The 19,743-nt window shown below is 44.0% G+C and overlaps 1 protein-coding gene across 1 annotated transcript in view; it reads left to right on the top strand.

Moving 5' to 3' along the window:
- LOC126236191 (zinc finger CCHC domain-containing protein 24-like) overlaps window positions 1-19,743 on the top strand; it is a 209,726-nt gene that overhangs the window by 178,838 nt on the left and 11,145 nt on the right. Inside the window, exon 3 of the mRNA XM_049945294.1 lies at window positions 9,400-9,533. Coding sequence (XP_049801251.1) covers window positions 9,400-9,533 — 134 coding nt within the window. The remainder of the gene's footprint in view (window positions 1-9,399; window positions 9,534-19,743) is intronic.

Genomic DNA, 19,743 nt, shown 5'->3' with positions numbered 1-19,743 from the left:
TGGGTGAGACACATAGTATCTGCACTGCCCTGTGCCACTAGAGATTTCTGATTGCCCTCGCTAAGGTGCTTCATATACCGTGAGTGCTGACTGTGATGGACTAGCATTTGATTGTTCAGTCATATGTACTTAATGCTGTCCTTCACAACATGCATTACCTGGGAATTTTGGTCGAGATGGTATTCTGTCTTCAACCTGCCGCAACATCGAAAGTGCTTTTCAATGGTAGCCTGTCAAACACCTTGTAGATTCGCCGCTCTGTTAGACTGAGATGCCTTTTATCGACGATGCCTTAGTATTAGAACCTTTGTTGTGTGATCTGCGACACCGCTTCACGGATTGTCTCTTGGTGACATTGATTTTAGGTGCATTGCATATGTAGATGATCTGATGTTAACACTTCGTGACGAACAAGATGTCCGCAGAGTCATGGATTGGTTAGCCACTTATGGTGAAGCTTCAGGGAGTCATATAAATGTTCATAAATTGATGGCGTTAAATAGCCCGCTCAGACTCTGCGGCAAAATCCGCTGTCTTGATATCTTCTTCACGGACGACATCTCATGCACGACGACCCTTATTTATCAGAACCTTTTGCAACATACCCATGCTGGACTTGTGGATCATCGTCTCCGTGCTTTGGACCTTCATCAGCGGACTAAATTTAGTAACGCCCATTAGGCGTAGCGAATTCTGCATGTAGCGCAAATGCTACTGATGCCTAAACACATAGCATGGAGATTCATGACGGCATTTGGTTCATTTGTCAGCACTGGAATGACATCTAGGGTTCGATATGACTCCCTAACTCTTCCAAAAGAACACTTAGACTTGGCCTTGTCAATGTTAACGATCGAGCAGTATCTCTACACGTTGGTATGCACTTCAAGCTTTGGCGGCGATGCCCGACCAGTCTCATGGACTTACTGGTGGAGGCTCTGGCGCTGACTTGACTCTCCAGAGGCGCTTTCTGTTTTGCGAGTTTTGTCTGGAGTACAAAAAAATGGTTCAAATGGCTCTGAGCACTATGAGACTTAACTGCTGAGGTCATCAGTCCCCTAGAACTTAGAACTACTTAAACCTAACCAACCTAACTGCCCGAGGCAGAATTCGAACCTGCGACCGTAGCGGTCCCGCGGTTCCAGACTGAAGCGCCTAGAACCGCTCGGCCACTCCGGCCGGCTCTGGAGTACAGATACCTACGGGGTGTTCTCCCTGTCTCTCGCTTACCAACTGACAGTGACGTCTAATGCACCCTACTTAGCCGCCGGTCACCTGGTGTCGTCGAAATGACATATCCGACCGTGCTTCGGAAGGTAGCAAGGCGCACTGTCAACGCGTTAACGCTAGCTCGCAGTCCCTATTGCGACAGAATCGTGGAACAGAGTGTCACATTAAAATACAATAGAGAACTATGGTGGCCAATAGCTCATGGAAAACCTCAACGTGTCGTTTTGCCGTAAAATGAGATATTTCAAGTATAGTTTCATACTAGCAAACTCTTTTTTTTTTTTTGTAGTTGACTAAAACTCTAAAAAATTACAGTATTGGATTGAAAAAAAAAGCAAAATAAAAACCATAGCTTCCGCAATACCGTGGATATGAAAGTTCCCTATGTTAACCATACAGCAAAATACTGTCCTCTTTGCATGCTGTCACTTGCCAAAATCTCGTATCGGTATCTCGAACGTTTTAGGAGTATGATGTATGTTACGAATATTTCATTCGTGTGGGCGTGCGTTCGGAAGTGATCATGCTACATAAATTCCATTTACTCGAGATTGGAAACAGAGATCTCATACCAAGTCTGAAGAAAAATTCAATATCTTAGCTAAGTTTCATTTGCGGCAACATATGGTATAATATGCACCAAACGCAAAATCATAGCGACGCAAATTTTTCATTGCAAAGTTTTTCGAATTCCGCGCTGTGTCGTACTTAGATGCGAATATCACGTTAAGTATAAAGCTAAAGTTACGTCAAAATAATTTTTTTTTTTTTTTTACCGTTTGGTTTCCGTAAAATCTTTTGAGAAAGAGTACAGAGCTAACGGAGTGCGCTGCCGCACCTTGACTAGGAGGCTAACCGGCGTTCTCTGTTGACATCCGTAGGCGTGTGTAACTGCGATGGACAGCGTGGCGAGTCGGCACGCATACTACCGGCTTTCTGTTCTCACACTAGTACATGGCGCATGGTCTTAAGCTGTGCTTACCGGTATCTCTCGACTTCCAGAATTTAAGAAATATGAGAAGTGGTTTTTGTTGACTAGTTACAAACCTCGTGCTGCATTTCTACACATGTATCATCACAAATAAAATGTAGTGTCTCAGTATTAATAGCACTGGAACAAACTCTTTCTTCCTGGTAGACTATTCTGTCGAAAACTGTCATGTTTGGGACGTGGCTGTGTCAAAACACAAGTTGATTCTTACAAAGAAGAAAACAGTAACCATCCTCTATTGACAATGCTATTTATTTACAAGAATAGCGCTGTCGACGTTTCAACCTGTTCGTTTCTCTACAGATAGCTGTGTGGTCTCCCTCCTATAAGTCTCCATGCACATTTTTTCTGGTGTTTTGGCAGATATTTGCAATTTCGTTTATTAATGTCCAGCTGAAATCAGCTCAAACAAATACTACTCACCGTGTCTTTCATGGGGCGCCTGGTGACACGACGAATTGAGATAGAATCTTAAAAGCGTTTGTTTTATTTAAAATGCTTTAAGAATTTCCACATTAAAGATTTGGAGGTATTACGTTGTATCACGCCATCGTATTAACAGGGACAGTGAAACATGAAAAATAACCAGTACTGCAACAGGGACAATACCGCCATGGCCTGCACTGACTACCGCCATGCAGCAGCGCTGCACAGTCGCTGGTGGAGCACTAGATAGTCTTCGTGTTTTACTGGCCCTGTTAATCCAATCGATCGATAATACAAACATCACATTAGACTAGTCTGACACCACTCTATCATATGGGCATGCAAAATCCCTCTTTAAAAATAAATTTGCTTACAACGAGGAAAAAACCGACGTTTTCTGTCGCCACTGCGTATCACATGTAAGACGTGTTGTGCAGTATTTGTTTGGGCTAACTTCAGCTGCACTTTGCAATACCGAAATTGCGTGAAATGAAATGATCGTATGACTGTTGGCCAGGAGGCCCCATTCGGGGGAATTCTGCCTTTTTATGTGACGCCACATCGGCGACTTGCGAGTCAATGATAATGAAGTACACACAACACCCAGTCCCCTGCCGGGAATCGAACCCGGCCCCCCTGCACGATAGGCGATAACACTACCTCTACGCTACGGAGGCGGACACCGAAATTGCAAATATCTACTGAAACATCAAAGTAAATGTCACTGACCACTTTTAAAAGGAATATTTATATATTTTTTAAAGACTATTGCAGATTTATTTGATCTCTGCCTGACAGTTGGATACACACATTACCAAATCTGTGACTACTGTACAAATGCATTCTCTAAATGGTGATTAATTATTAAAATAAATTTACAGCAGGCTTAGAAAAAGTTAGGTTTAGAAATGAATGACAAGTTACAGAATTCGCTACTAGTCCAGAAATGCAAGTTACCATGACCAAAAGAATACAGAAATGCGCGCTTTCGGGTCGCAGGGCCATAACAGTGACGTTATTCTGTGCCCCCCAGTTTTTTCTCATGATGGACGTGCAACAAACAAGAATACAACCACTTTGTTTGCAATCGACGTAATTTGAATGACTTTCTTTTTTAGTGTGAACTATAGCATGTTACTTACTCCATACATCACTCGTTCTCTACTGGAGCACATATGCAATTGCATACGCTGCATCTTAATTATCATCTCACAAAAATAAAACAGCTTCGTTAGAGGTCATCTGATGTCGACAATCGATCATTTCACCTCGTCAGTGCTGCTTTACAACAGGAAGATCGTACACTCATCTTTGCACCCCGTTTTCAGACCTGTCGTACTCCCGGTGCTATAGCGAACAGGAAAGAAGCTGGTATAGCCCCGCTGTAAGAGCACGGCCTTGATTTCTAATATCTGCAACGCCCAACGTTAGATTCCTATTCGCTCCTTTTCTGATCTCTACACACCATACATACTCTGTTACCATACGAGGTGACTGACCACACTGCGAGTGATCTCGCAACACTGTGTTGTTCTACTTGTGTAGACGGGGAGTCCGAGTTTCAGCTCATTACAGCAGTCAGGTGATTTTTGAGAGCGACATAAGTGAAGTTGTGTTCTTGTTGTGTATTGCGAAAATGGAACAGCGGAATTTACGGTAACGTTATGCCATCAAGTTTTGCGCTGAACATGGGGAATCCGCGAGTGTGACCTATGGCTCAAATGGTTCAAATGGCTCTGAGCACTATGGGACTTAACATCTGAGGTCATCAGTCCCCTAGAACTTAGAACTACTTAAACCTAACTGACCTAAGGACATCACACACATCCGTGCCCGAGGCAGGATTCGAACCTGCGACCGTACCAGTCGCGCGGTTCCGGACTGAAGCGCCTAGAACCGCTTGGCCACAGCGGCCGGCTGTGACCTATTAAAAGTTGAAACATGCCTATGGGGAACACTCCTAATGAAGAACACAAGTTTTTAGAAGGCACAAATCATTTTTAAAGGCCGAGAACACGCAGAAGATGAACCTCGATCAGGGAGACCTTCAACTTTAAAAACCGAGGAAAACATCGAATGTGTACGTGCTCTCGTGAAATCACGCCGACGTTCAGCAATAAAAACGATGGGTGACCTTGAAAGGTTCAGAAAAAGGGTGGATCTAGTGTGACTGGACATTCCAAACAAGTGGATTCTGCATCATGACAACGCCCCATGTTGTGCGGCCACTCCTATCACGACATTTGTGACCTCAAAAGGCATGCCTGTTGTCCCACAACTCCCTGTTCACCTGATCAGAGTCCTGGTGACTCTTTTCTTTCTCCAAAATTGAAAAAATGTCTTAAAATGACGTCATTTGGGACTCTGGAGAACATTCAGAAGCATGTGACCGACCTGTTAAAGGCCCTATACCAACTGAAGCCTTTCAGCACTGATACCAAGACTGGGAACGACGACTCCGCCAGTGTGTAGCTGCCGAAGGCAACTACTTTGAAGGGGACAGTATTGTTGTTTGGAAAAAAAAATCAGTAAATTAGTTTCATTACTTTTCTCTTACACCTCGTAATAGCCACTTTCAATGTGTAGTGTACACCTGATACGTTGACTAGGCCCTATAATTTTCCACCCAATAGTGGAGATCGAGAAATTTGCATCTGACATTACCAAAAAAATCATCTGAAACTCTAGTTTCAATCTTTCATTTGGCTCCAAATCAGAGAACTGTGATTGATTCTGGTACAAGGTTGCAAATAATTAACCACACTTGCACTCCACATGAGATGCTAGTTCCTTTCACCAATCCAGCCAACAGTCCAATGGAACCAGCCATACCATCCGTCTCCATGCAGCAAGTGTCTTCCGTGATGACATGAGCCTCTATCCGCAGGTGGCTGCACAAATGGTGGTACAACTGTGTGGCTGGTTCTCAAATTTTTCTTCTCTCTAGACGTAAGGGATCCACCACTGCCTGTCACTCACCCTTGAGTCAGGACAAACTGTTTAAATGGTGTGCATCAGTAGACTCAGTGACATCGAGGTTTCCAGGGGACTACGATAACACCAGAGGTGTCACAGATTCCACCAAAGGTGCTCCAGTGTCACTGCAGCTTAGGAGAGCAGCATGCAGCCTAGCTATTTTCAATTAGTGTCCAGTTCACCTTCCATCTGCACACAAGTACACACCTTACTTCTGTCCTATGATATAAAAATTATGTAAAGTCACAAAAAAATTACCGACCAAATAATTCAGGAACTAAACAAGAAAGATCAAGCAGACAGTAACAAGGGAGAAAATTAGCGACCACAAGGACCATTAATATGTGGCTAACAGAGATGGGGCTGAGCTCACGGTGCCCCTTGCCCAGGCTGTCATTGATCTCTGCAAACTACCAAGCCCATTTGCAGTGGTGTCGGACACATCTAACCTGGAATCTCATGGATTGGAATAGAATTGTCTTCACTGTCAAGTCCCACACTTAATTGAGCCCCAGTGGCCAGTGAAGACATGTCTTGAGATACCCCAGGCAGAGGTGGGATACCAACCTAACTGTCGCCCACCATATGGACCACAATCCAGGAGTGATGGTATGGGGGTGTCATTTCATTTCATAGCAGGACCCCTTTGGTCATCATCCATGACACCCTTACAGCACAGTGCTGTCTATGATATTCTCTACGCTGCCCTTTGTGGCAATTCATCCAGAGCTTGTATAACAGCAAGGTGATACCCACCCACATACAGAGGGAGTTTTTACTGCTTGTCTTCATGCTTGCCAAATCCTACCTTGATCAGCAACGTGACCGGATCTCGCCCCAGTTGAGACTGTTTGGAGCACTATTGGCAGGGCGCTCCAATCATCCTGGGATTTTGATGATCTAACGTGCCAATTAGAGACAATTTGGCACAATATCCCTCAGGAGGACATCCAACAACTCTGTCAATCAATGCCAAGCTGAATAACTGCTTGCATAAGGGCCAGAGGTGTACCAACACATTACTGACTTGTTCAATTTGTGATGCTCTTTCTCTTGAATAAATCATCCTATTTTTCTGAAATTGTAATCGTTTGTTTCTCTGTACACGTACATCGCATCTATTGATTTCTGTACCAGTCAGATAATTACTTCATGTTGCATTTTTTTTCCCGTAAGAGTGTATGTCCAAGAACATTCTAAACTTGACTACACTGTTAAAAGGCAAAACTTAGGGTACAGGGCAATGGTTGGGTGGCCTGTTGAATTTTGGTAGAAATAATTTTCACTTTGCAATGGAGTGTGCATTAATATGAAATCCCTGGCAGATTAAAACTGTGTGCTTGACCAATAACTGAACATGTTGTAAGTTGTTTACTTTAAATTTTATTCCATTTTTATCTTAGAAATGACTACCACAAAACACTTCGTTATCAGTGTATTTTCCACAGGGAAGTCAAACATGCTCGATTAACATCGCAGACAATAGGAAAATAATTTTTTTTGAAATATAGTGTTAGAGAAGAGTGCTGAACATTAGGCAGTAGACTGAGCAACTAACAAAGATGTACTCTGTGAAATGAGGGAGAAAATAGCTCTATTGCGTAACACAACTATAAGAAGGGATAAGTTGTTAGGACAAATCCTGAGGCATCAAGAAATATATAACATGGCAATGAATGGAGGTAGGTTTGTGTGTGTGTGTGGGGGGGGGGGGGGGGGGGGGGCGGAGGGAGGGAGGTGCGCATGGATGTTCAAGGGGGAGGGAAAGGGAAAGTAAGGTAAAAATAGGAGGAGACCAAGACCTGACTAAAGTAAGTAGGTAGAAGTGAATGTAGGTTACAGCAGTTGTCGAGAGACAAGAAGCTTGCCCACAGAACGAAGAGTCATATCAAACCAGACTTCAGAATGAAAACTCAACAACAAGATATTATTACTTAAAACTGAACATGAACAGTCACAACTACAAGAAACTTCTTTTTTATGTGGTTACCAGTTTCGGTCTGTTTTAGACCATCTTCAGACCTACCATCAGGATGGTAGACAGTGATATCTACCATCCTGGTGGTAGGTCTGAATATGGTCTAAAACAGATCGAAACCAGTAACCTCATAAAAAGAAGTTTCTTACGGTTGTGGCTGTTCATGTTCATTTTTAAGTAATTAAAAAAACGCCATTCTCCATGAGAAATGTTCTCAAAAATTATTAACGAGATATCATTTTTGAAACCAAGAAATGTTTGAGAATTCTACTGCAAAAATAAATCAGATGTGAGATGGTAGATTGTTTGATCTGAATATTATTTTGTGCAACCTGCAGTGTGAAGGCACTACAATTTAAGTTATACACTGAAGCGCCGAAGAAACTGGTACAGGCATGCGTTTTCAAATACAGAGATATGTAAACAGGCAGAATACGGCGCTGCAGTCAGCAGTGCCTATATAATACGACAAGTGTCTGACACAGTTGTTAGACTGGTTACTGCTGCTACAATGGCAGGTTATCAAGATTTAAGTGACTTTGAACGTTGTGTTATAGTCGGCGCACGAGCGATGGGACACAGCATATCTGAGGCAGAGATGAAGTGTGAATTTTCCGATATGACCATTTCACGAGTGCACCATGAATATCAGGAATTAGGGAAACTTCAAATCTCTGACATCACTGTGACTGGAAAAAGATCCAACGACAACTGAAACGAATCGTTCAACATGACAGAAGTGCAACCCTTCCGTAAATTGCTGCAAATTTCAATCCTGGGCCATCAACAAGTGTCAGCGTTCAAACCATTCAATAAGACATCTTCGATATGGGCTTTCGGAGCCGAAGGCCCACTCGTGCTCCCTTGATGACTGCATGACACAAATCTTTACGTCTCGCCTGGACCCATCAACACCGACATTGGACTGTTGAGGACTGTAAACATATTGCCTGGTCGGACGAGTCTTGTTTCAAATTGTATGGAGCGGATGGACGTGTATGGATATGGAGACAACCTCATGAATTCATGGACCCTGCCTGTCAGCAGGAGACTGTTCAACCTGGTGGAGGCTCTGTAGTCGTGTGGGGAATGTGCAGTTGGAATGATATTGGACCCCTGATACGTCTAGTTACGACTATGACAGGTGACACATACGTAAGCGTCCTTCTGATCACCTACATCCATTCATGTCCATTGTGCATGCCGACGAATTTGGGCAATTCCAGCAGGACAATGCGACACCCTACACGTCCAGAAATGCTACAGAGTGGCTCCAGGAACACTCTTCTGAGTTTAAACACTTCTGGAGGCCACTAAACTCCCAAAACATGAACATTGTTGAGCATATCTGGGATACTTTGCAACATGCTGTTCAAAAGAGATCTCCACCCCCTCGTATTCTAACAGGTTTATGGACAACCCTGCAGGATTCATGGTGTCAATTCCTTCCAGCATTACTTCAGACGTTAGTTGAGTCCATGGCACTTCGTGTTGACTCTTCAGTGTATTTGTGGCAGTTTATGTGCTAAAGAATTGAAAAATTGATCGAGGCGATTATCTGACTTGACCCATATACACACATTGAGCTATATGTAATACCATTTACAGGTGAGATGGAATTCCTATGTTTATATCTGTTCATTTTCAGTATAGTTCAGCTTCAGACAATGAGGTAGCTGTTTTTAGATGCATTTAGAAATGCATGCACAGGCAGATTTCATGTTACTTTCCAGAATTTTTCTGTTGTGGATACCTTAGCAGCAGCAAAGTTTAAGTGAGTGTCCATGGTGTGTTGCAGTTGACCTGGTGGAGCAGTTCAGAGATATGCACATTGGTGTGCCCTCAGAGCGGAAGCCAGGGAAGCGTCCACCACCTGCCTACATGTGCCATTTGTGCTTCAGCAAGGGTCATTACATCAAAGACTGTCCTCAGGTAAGCACGTACTACTCTCTGAAAGATTCCCTACACTGACTATTGTATAGAATGGGTTTTTTGAGATTTGATATTATGATTATAATGCATCCAGCATATAACTGAAATGCTGTTATATCTGTATGAAAGGAGGAGTCAACACTGAAATCAAGATTAAAATTCCATTACTGCAACTATTTCAGATCTCTAATTTCTCTTTATTAAAAAGTGGGTCACAGAATAAAATACTCCAAAAATAAAATAAATCAATATGAAACATTATTAAACAACAAACAAATAAAAACAATGATGCAAATGAAATTGAATTCCCAGAAATATCTTTGGCAGAAATGATGACACACTGAAAGCAGTGGCAAAAATGGTTCAAATGGCTCTGAGCACTATGGGACTTAACTTCTGAGGTCATCAGTCCCCTAGAACTTAGAACTACTTAAACCTAACTAACCTAAGGACATCACACACACCCATGCCCGAGGCAGGATTCGAACCTGCGACCGTAGCGGTCGCGCGGTCCCAGACTGTGGCGCCTAGAACCGCTCGGCAACCCCGGCCAGCGAAAGCAGTGGCAGTTAGTTTCAATAGGTACTTCAGTATAATGGTAGCAAACATTGCACCTGCTAATAAAGATACATTAGACTCACTCCCAAAGACAGTTTTTAATCCAACGATAGACGTTCATGTCAGACAAATCTGAAGACATTATAAAAGTCATACAAAGAGTGAGAAGTGATAATTAATAGTGAGCTTCCCCGTGTTCACCTGAGTTAATGTTTCCATATTCTACACAATATTTTGACAACCAACTCGTACGTCATCTTCAGCTGCTGCATATTTTGCTATTGTGTGTAGGCCTACTTGCTGCCGGGACTCCAACCAGACTGTCAGCTATTGTTGGTCTCATGCCACTATTTACAGTCAAGTTCGAGTCATGATGTCCACTGCAGCATTTAATGCTCTTTTGTTTTACAGAACACACAGTGATACACCACAAAATTCAAATTCCATCTATTTGATGGATGTAATGGTGGCAAGGTTTTAATAAATTTAGTATCTTACACCGATCGTTATTTAAATTGAAACTTACATCCCTTTTTATTAGGTTTTCTGAATCTTTATTTTGATTGAATCCTTAATTGTACTGTCCCATAAACTTGGTGTTTGCTCCATGATACTAGTATCATCACATGGAACTTTTGTAAAGAGGGCGACTACACTGAAACTATATCCTGGAGCCGCAGTTGACTGATGCGATGTACAAAGTTGGCAGAGATACGAATGTGGTGTTCACACTTCACCACATATTTGCTGAGAATGTGTTTCAGTATTTTGCCAGCTGCTTCTGTTTTAAGACCCTTAACGATGTTGTATGACAAGTCAGACTCAGTGAGAAGTGTTATCATCTTCCTCTCGATTTTATTTGTAGGGTCTACATCTACGTGATTACTCTGCTATTCACGATAAAGTGCCTGGCAGAGGGTTCAATGAACCACCTTCAAGCTGTCTCTCTACCGTTCCACTCTCGAACGGCGCGCGGGAAAAACGAGCACGTAACTTTTTTTATGCGTGTCCTGATTTCTCTTACTTTATCGTGATGACCATTTCTCCCTTTGTAGGTGGGTGCCAACAGATTGTTTTCGCAATCGGAGGGGAAACCTGGTGACTGAAATTTCATGAGAAGATCCCGTCGCAATGAAATACGCCTTAGTTTTAATGATTGCCACTCCAGTTCACGTATCATGTCTGTGGCACTATCTTCCCTACTTCGCGACAGTATAAAACAAGCTGCCCTTCTTTGTACTTTTTCGATGTCATCCGTCAGTCCTATCTGATGCGGATCCTACACCACACATCAATACCCCAGAATAGGGCGGACAAGCGTGGAGTAAGCAGTCTATTTAGTAGACCTGTTGCACCTTCTAAGTGTTCCGTCAATGAATCGCAGTCTTTGGTTGGCTCTACCCACAACATTATCTATGTGATCGTTCCAATTTAGGGTATTTGTAATTGTAATCCGTAAGTATTTAGTTGAATTTACAGCCTTCAGATTTGTGTGACTTATCGCGTAATCGAAATTTAGCGGATTTCTTTTAGTACTCATGTGAATAACTTCACCCTTTTCTTTATTCAGGGTCAACTGCCACTTTTCGCACCATACATATACCTAAACCTTTTTACACAGCATCATCTGCAAACAGTCTAAGACGGCTACTGAGATTGTCTCCAATGTCGTTAATATAGATCAGGAACATTAGAGGGCCTATAACACTTCCTTGGGGAACGCCAGATATTATTTGTGTTTTACTCGATGAATTTCCGTTTATTACTACGAACTGTGACCTTTCTGATAGGAAATCACGAATGCAGTCGCACAACTGAGGCGATATTTTATAGGCATACAATTTCGTTAGAAGACACTTGTGAGGAACGGTGTCGAAAGCCTTCTGGAAATCTAAAAATATGCGATCAATTTGACATCCCTCGTCGATAGCACTCATTACATCATGAGTATAAAGAGCTAGTTGTGTTTCGCAAAAACAATATTTCCTGAATCCGTACTGACTACGTATTAATAAATCGTTTTCTTCAACGTACTTCATAATGTTCGAATACAGCATAAGTTCCAGAACCATACCGCAAATCGACGTTATTGATATGGGCCTGTATTTCGACAGATTGCTTCTACTTCCCTTTTTGGGTATTGGTGTGACTTGAGCAATTTTCCAGTCTTTAGGACTAGTAGGACAAGGCCGGCGTCGACCCAAAGTAGGTCACCCCAGACCAGGACCTCACCCCAAAGTACCATTGTCCAAGATGGTGACCGTGACGTCACAGACACACCACCAAGATGGCGGCCGTGACGTCACAGACACACCCCCAAGATGATGTTGCCCCAGAGTAGGTCACCCCAGACCAGGACGTCACCCCAACATAGGTCACACCAGACAAGGACTTCGCCCCAAAGTAGGTCACCCCGGATGATGACTGTGACGTCACTGATGACGAAAGTGCCACACCCCCTGCCACACCCCCCCTGGCGGGAAGTTTTAATTTTGGCAGAAAAGTGCCACACCCCCCTTCCAGGTGGGAAGTTCAAATTCCAACAGGATAATGCATCACACTACGGTTATCTCTACTAACCTAAGAAAATAGCTCGAAGATAGGTCATTTGGGCTACCTCCGCTAACCTAACCCCTTCCCTTCCTTCCCTTCCTCCAGAAAATGGCGGGAAGTTTGAATTTTGTCAGATTTTCCGCGAGTGCCACTTCCACCTGTCGTTGAAATGAATTTTCGCGAGTGCCATGCCCACCTGGACTTGGAAGGAAATTGTTTAAGTCTACACCACAATCCTCAACCGACCATCATGTCACCTTACCAACCCATGTTGTCGGGCTAACGTACCCTAACGTGCACTAGCATGTACTAAAGTGCACAGCGCATGACATCATACAATATGGTGGGGGGAAATGGTGGGAAAACGACTCTGCCTGAGATGGACATAAGTTTTTATTTTGCAAGCAATGTCTCCGCTGCGAGATCTAGGCTCCAACCGACCTAGTACACATTACTGCCACCAGAGGGTACTGTCATCCCTCCTGTGACCTAATCTCAGATGGTGGTCTGTGGGGGAAAATGGCGCGATAGGAGTGCACTCTATTTATTTTGGAACATTTTACTTATGGATGGAGTATATTTATCACCCTGACACAAAGCACTCGCCCGAAGGAGTGCACTCTATTTATTTTGGAACATTTTATTTATGGATGGAGTTTATTTATCGCCCTGACACAAAGCACTCGCCCTGATGTGCTTGGGGTCACGATACACAGTCTCCAGATCTGTAAACAACTCCTAATTTTTCGAAATAATTTCAGTACAGACATTCAGACTCTTCCTAAATAATGCAGTACACAGATGTGCAGACATGAAATCAACTCGTAAACTGCCCAAAAAACGCATAGCGCAGCCTACAGACCTGCTCGCAAAATAATGCAACAGACACACAAACAACGTACACAGACACCACCCCCTGTCCACTAGCCAGCACAGGAGGATACCGACAGCCCCGCGAAGTGATGCGGTTGTCAGCTGTCAAACCACACACAAATGTCCGCACACATGAGGCGGCGACATCCCTTACATACTTGGTACCTGAGAAATTCCTCTCAGAATACGTAATCACCTAGGCACCGTTGAAGATGCGATCGAACAGGAGCAAAAACTTATTTACAGAACGAAGATGCTCCAAGCTGGGACAAGTGTGTGGGTTCGTCGCTACCCTCCCTCTAACTGCAGTCTGGCGTAAACGCTGCAGAAATCCGATCCAGAATAGCACAGGCTGCTTTATCCTTAGCAATTGTAACGGACTATGCGTGACGTGTGGCTGACGCATAATCACGCGTAGCTACTTACCATTGTAAGTGCATCTAGAAATGTTCTCAATGTTATTCTGAAGCCACATTGCTATCTAAAATAATAAGCAAGTCGAACTCTCGTAAATTTCATAGTGTCCCAGAAATACTTAACGTGCGCTTTTGTAGGAGTTTTCGTGTTGTCTCAGCTTGTATGCACGGAAATTTTTCCCCTAAGAGAACATGTTTACGAAAATAGCGCAGAATAACAGCAAATGCACTCTTCCCAGCGGTCCGAAAAAAAAATTTTCAAATGGCTCTGAGCATTATGTGACTTAACTTCTGAGGTCATCAGTCGCCTAGAACTTAGAACTAATTAAACCTAACTAACCTAAGGACATCACACACATCCATGCCCGAGGCAGGATTCGAACCTGCGACCGTAGCTGTCACTCGGTTCCAGACTGTAGCGCCTAGAACCGCATGGCCAGCTTGTAAATTATAGGGATGATTTGGAATCTCTTACAACAGCCAGATCAGTATTTGCAGGTGGAATATCATTTTTCATCTGTTTGGGCAGTTTACGAGTTGATTTCGTGTCTGCACAACTGTGTACTGCATTATTTAGGAAGAGTTTGAATGTCTGTACTGAAATTATTTCGAAAAATTAGGAGTTGTTTACAGATCTGGAGACTGTGTATCGTGACTCCAAGCACATCAGGGCGAGTGCTTTGTGTCAGGGTGATAAATATACTCCATACCTAAATAAAATGTTCCAAAATAAGTAGAGTGCACTCCTTCCTTACACTCCCCAGCAGCCCAGTGCAGTTTGAGTCATTTTCGCGCCATTTTCCCCTACAGACCACCATCTGGGATTAGGTCACAGGAGGGATGATAGAACCCTCTGGTGGCAGTAATGTGTACTAGGTTGGTTGGAGTCTAGATCTCATAATGGAGATATTACTTGCAAAATAAAAACTTATGTCCATCATAGGCAGAGTCGTTTTCCCACCATTTACCCCCACCATCTTGGATGCTGTGCACATTAGTACATGTTAGTACACGTTAGTGCACATTAGTACTCTTTAGTACATTTTAGTGTATGTTAGCCCATCAACAGGGGTTGGTTAGGTGACGTGGTGCTCAGTTGAGGATCTTGGTGGAGACTTTAACTACACTCCTGGAAATGGAGAAAAGAACACATTGACACCGGTGTGTCAGACCCACCATACTTGCTCCGGACACTGCGAGAGGGCTGTACAAGCAATGATCATACGCACGGCACAGCGGACACACCAGGAACCGCGGTGTTGGCCGTCAAATGGCGCTAGCTGCGCAGCATTTGTGCACCGCCGCCGTCAGTGTCAGCCAGTTTGCCGTGGCATACGGAGCTCCATCGCAGTCTTTAACACTGGTAGCATGCCGCGACAGCGTGGACGTGAACCGTATGTGCAGTTGACGGACTTTGAGCGAGGGCGTATAGTGGGCATGCGGGAGGCCGGGTGGACGTACCGCCGAATTGCTCAACACGTGGGGCGTGAGGTCTCCACAGTACATCGATGTTGTCGCCAGTGGTCGGCGGAAGGTGCACGTGCCCGTCGACCTGGGACCGGACCGCAGCGACGCACGGATGCACGCCAAGACCGTAGGATCCTACGCAGTGCCGTAGGGGACCGCACCGCCACTTCCCTGCAAATTAGGGACACTGTTGCTCCTGGGGTATCGGCGAGGACCATTCGCAACCATCTCCATGAAGCTGGGCTACGGTCCCGCACACCGTTAGGCCGTCTTCCGCTCACGCCCCAACATCGTGCAGCCCGCCTCCAGTGGTGTCGCGACAGGCGTGAATGGAGGGACGAATGGAGACGTGTCGTCTTCAGCGATGAGAGTCGCTTCTGCCTTGGTGCCAATGATGGTCGTATGCGTGTTTGGCGCCGTGCAGGTGAGCGCCACAATCAGGACTGCATACGACCGAGGCACACAGGGCCAACACCCGGCATCATGGTGTGGGAAGCGATCTCCTACACTGGCCGTACACCACTGGTGATCGTCGAGGGGACACTGAATAGTGCACGATACATCCAAACCGTAATCGAACCCATCGTTCTACCATTCCTAGACCGGCAAGGGAACTTGCTGTTCCAACGGGACAATGCACGTCCGCATGTATCCCGTGCCACCCAACGTGCTCTAGAAGGTGTAAGTCAACTACCCTGGCCAGCAAGATCTCCGGATCTGTCCCCCATTGAGCATGTTTGGGACTGGATGAAGCGTCGTCTCACGCGGTCTGCACGTCCAGCACGAACGCTGGTCCAACTGAGGCGCCAGGTGGAAATGGCATGGCAAGCCGTTCCACAGGACTACATCCAGCATCTCTACGATCGTCTCCATGGGAGAATAGCAGCCTGCATTGCTGCGAAAGGTGGATATACACTGTACTAGTGCCGACATTGTGCATGCTCTGTTGCCTGTGTCTATGTGCCTGTGGTTCTGTCAGTGTGATCATGTGATGTATCTGACCCCAGGAATGTGTCAATAAAGTTTCCCCTTCCTGGGACAATGAATTCACGGTGTTCTTATTTTAATTTCCAGGAGTGTATTTCCTTCCAAGTCCAGGTGGGCGTGGCATTCGCGATTTCAAACTTCATAGGTGTTACAGTAGATCATTTATTATACCCTGCAAGTCGGGAGGAACCCAGTTTCCCTCAAAAATTCTAATTTCCCGCGCTAAAAGTAGGAAAGGGGGAATCGGTGCTTGCCTGCAAATTTCGTCCAAAGATCATAATAACCACCAAAGATAATATATACCTCAAATTTGAATTTCTGAAGATCATAAGATAATATATACCTCCAGCATGGATTGGTAGGGGGACATGGCGGTCGGTTGAGGATCGTGGTGGAGACAAACTATTTCCTTCCAAGTCCAGGTGGATGTTTCCCTTGTGAAAATTCATTCCAACTCCAAGAGGCCGTGGCATTCGCGAAAATCTGGCAAAATTCTAACTTCCCGCCATTTTTCGGGGGAGGGTAGGGGAGGGAAGGGGTAAGGTTAGTGGTGGTAGCCCAAGTGACATATCTTCCAGCGATTTTCTTAGGTTAGCAGAGATAACAGTGGTGTGATGCATTATCCTGTTGGAATTTGAGCTTCCCACCTGGAAGGGGGACACTGCACTTTCCTGCCAAAATTCAAACTCCCGCCAGGGGGGTGTGGCAGGGGGTGTGGCACTTGCGTCACCAGTGACGTCACAGACATCATGTGGGGTGACCTACTTTGAGGCGACATCCTTGTCTGGGGTGACCTACTTTGGGGCGACATCCTGGTCTAGGGTGATGTACTTTGGGGCAAGTCGTCTTGGTGGTGTGTCTGTGACGTCACGGCCGCCATCTTGGATAATGTTACTTTGGGGCGGCGTCCTGGTTTGGGGTGACCTACGTTGGGGCGATGCCGGCCTTGTCTCACTACTCTTAGGTACAGATTTTTCTGTGAGTGAGCTGTTATACATAATTGCTAAATATGGAGCTATTGTATCAGCATGTTCTGAGACGAACCTGACTGGTATACAATCTGGACCAGAAGCCTTGCTTTTATTAAGTGATTTAAGCTGCTTTGCGACACCGAGGATATCTATTTCTATGTTTCTCATCTTGGCAGTTGTTCTTGCTTGGAATTCAGGAATATTTACTTCATGTTCTTTGGTGAAGGAGTTTCGGAAAATCGTGTTTGATAACTCTGCTTTAGTGGCACTGCCATCAGTGACTTCACCATTGTTATCGCGCAGTGAAGGTATTGATTGCGTCTTGCCACTGGTGTGCTTTATGTATGACCAGAATCTCTTTGGGTTTGCTGCCAGATTTCGAGACAGTCATCTATATGTCTGTACACACAGATCTTATTGTAGTCAACACACGACATTTGGACTGTAGTGCTGTTCTTGTCAGCTTTCAGAATTACAGTTTCCTTGTCCGCTCATAGATTTTTCAGTGCTGCTTGTTCTCCTTTGGAGATGTAGGATCATAGTATTGGCACCTGCTCTATAAGTTTTGCAGCAAACTTCTTCTGCTGTTTCCAGTGGAAGAGATGCTACAAAATGCTCCACAGAGCTTTTGTAACCTGCTGTTGGTAGCATTTTTGCAGTAGGCATGAAATTTTGACCTTGAGGAAGGATCTTCATTGTATTCTTGTCCACATGTTTCTCAGTGAGATTAATTATAGTATAGCTCCCTCATCTTGTCTTAGCTTAATGTGCAAGTAATCGGATTTTGCTTTTTGGCATGTAAATGTTTTTGACTGCCTAGATTCTGCCTGCAACCATGTTTTATTGTCATCCCATTCCCAAGAATCTGCAGAGAGTTTAGCCAAGATGTAAAAATGGAAATAAGGAAGCTCTCTTAAGTGTCAACTAGCAGACATCAAGTCTCACAATTTCTCTCTCTTACTAGAACCAGGCTTCCATGGCACATAATCTTACTTGCTGCTGGCATGTTAAGGTGATGATTGATTTTAGCGAATGTAGGTATAACTTGTTCATCTCAACATTTTGTTAGGAACATCAGCACACTGAAAAGTCAACCTTTCTTTTGGTAGAGATTAACTGACTTTTGTATGTTGTGGAACAACTCCTCCCTCATGTTTCCTTGGTGCAGTTGATTAATAGTGAGCCTTTATGCATTTCATGGAGTATCAGAGTGTGCTCTGTAAAACAAAAGAGCATCAAAGGACACAGTGGACATCGGGAATTGAACGCAGCTATAAACTGTAGCATGAGATCAACAACAGCTCAATGTCTAGTTGGAGTCCAGGCAACAAGTTCACATAATAGCAAAACTCGCAGCACTTGGAGGAGATGGTTGGGTTGTTCATTGAAATATTGTGCAGAAAATGGAATCAACAATGGCTGAACACCAGAAGCTTACTATTAATGAGACAATGGTTGGTTTGTAAGTTAGGATTTATTTCATGTACTTTCACTCAGGCTGTCATAGAAGCACATTCCTCCCATGTTTGTTCATTATGGAACAAATATTCATTAGTCACAAAATATTTCTTCAGCAGTTGCTCGTTTGGGTAGTTCTTTGCAAAACAAGAAAGAAGTTGTGCATGACCATTAATATCAGGCACTCATGTATCTGAAGTGATAATTTACAATTGCTCTTTACTTTCCCCTTCAAAATGTCTTTAATATCACTAGCTTGGCAGCTGATTGCGTTAGCAGAATGAGGAATTTTTGAAATTTCAGCACCTTAGAAGCTCCTGAGCCAAAGACTACTTTTACCATTTCTTTATATGCTGCCATTAACAACTTGTCTGCTATTGTGTGTGGTGTTTTGGCCTTTACAGTAAGTCTGAATACATTATAGCTAACTTACTGTACTTTTTGCATAACTCACACCAACATAGTTATGAGCTTCACTTGTTTCTTATTTTATTCCAACAATTCATGAACATAATTAATATATTTATTTAACAGAGAGGGATGTTAACGAATGTAATTTCAGTTTACTAGCAACCATAGCAACATTACAAAGTTTTCACCAACACAGCTATCAAATAAATATCATTAAATGGTTCAAATGGCTCTGAGCACTATGGGACTTAACTTCTGAGGTCATCAGTCCCCTAGAACTGAGAACTACTTAAACCTAACTAACCTAAGGACATCACATACATCCATGCCCATGGCAGGATTCGAACCTGCGACCGTAGCGGTCGCGCGGTTCCAGACTGTACACCTAGAACCGCTTGGCCACCTCGGCTGGCTAAATATCATTATATTGCCTTTGAATTATTTTCTGTTTCCCTTTTTCGGCTCGATGGTTTCACTGCGGACCAATCCTTACAATGAACTTACTTATATCAGAGG

This window comes from Schistocerca nitens, chromosome 2 (assembly GCF_023898315.1).
Source record: "Schistocerca nitens isolate TAMUIC-IGC-003100 chromosome 2, iqSchNite1.1, whole genome shotgun sequence".
Taxonomy (NCBI): domain Eukaryota; kingdom Metazoa; phylum Arthropoda; class Insecta; order Orthoptera; family Acrididae; genus Schistocerca; species Schistocerca nitens.
This window is presented reverse-complemented; position numbering and strand designations above follow the sequence as displayed.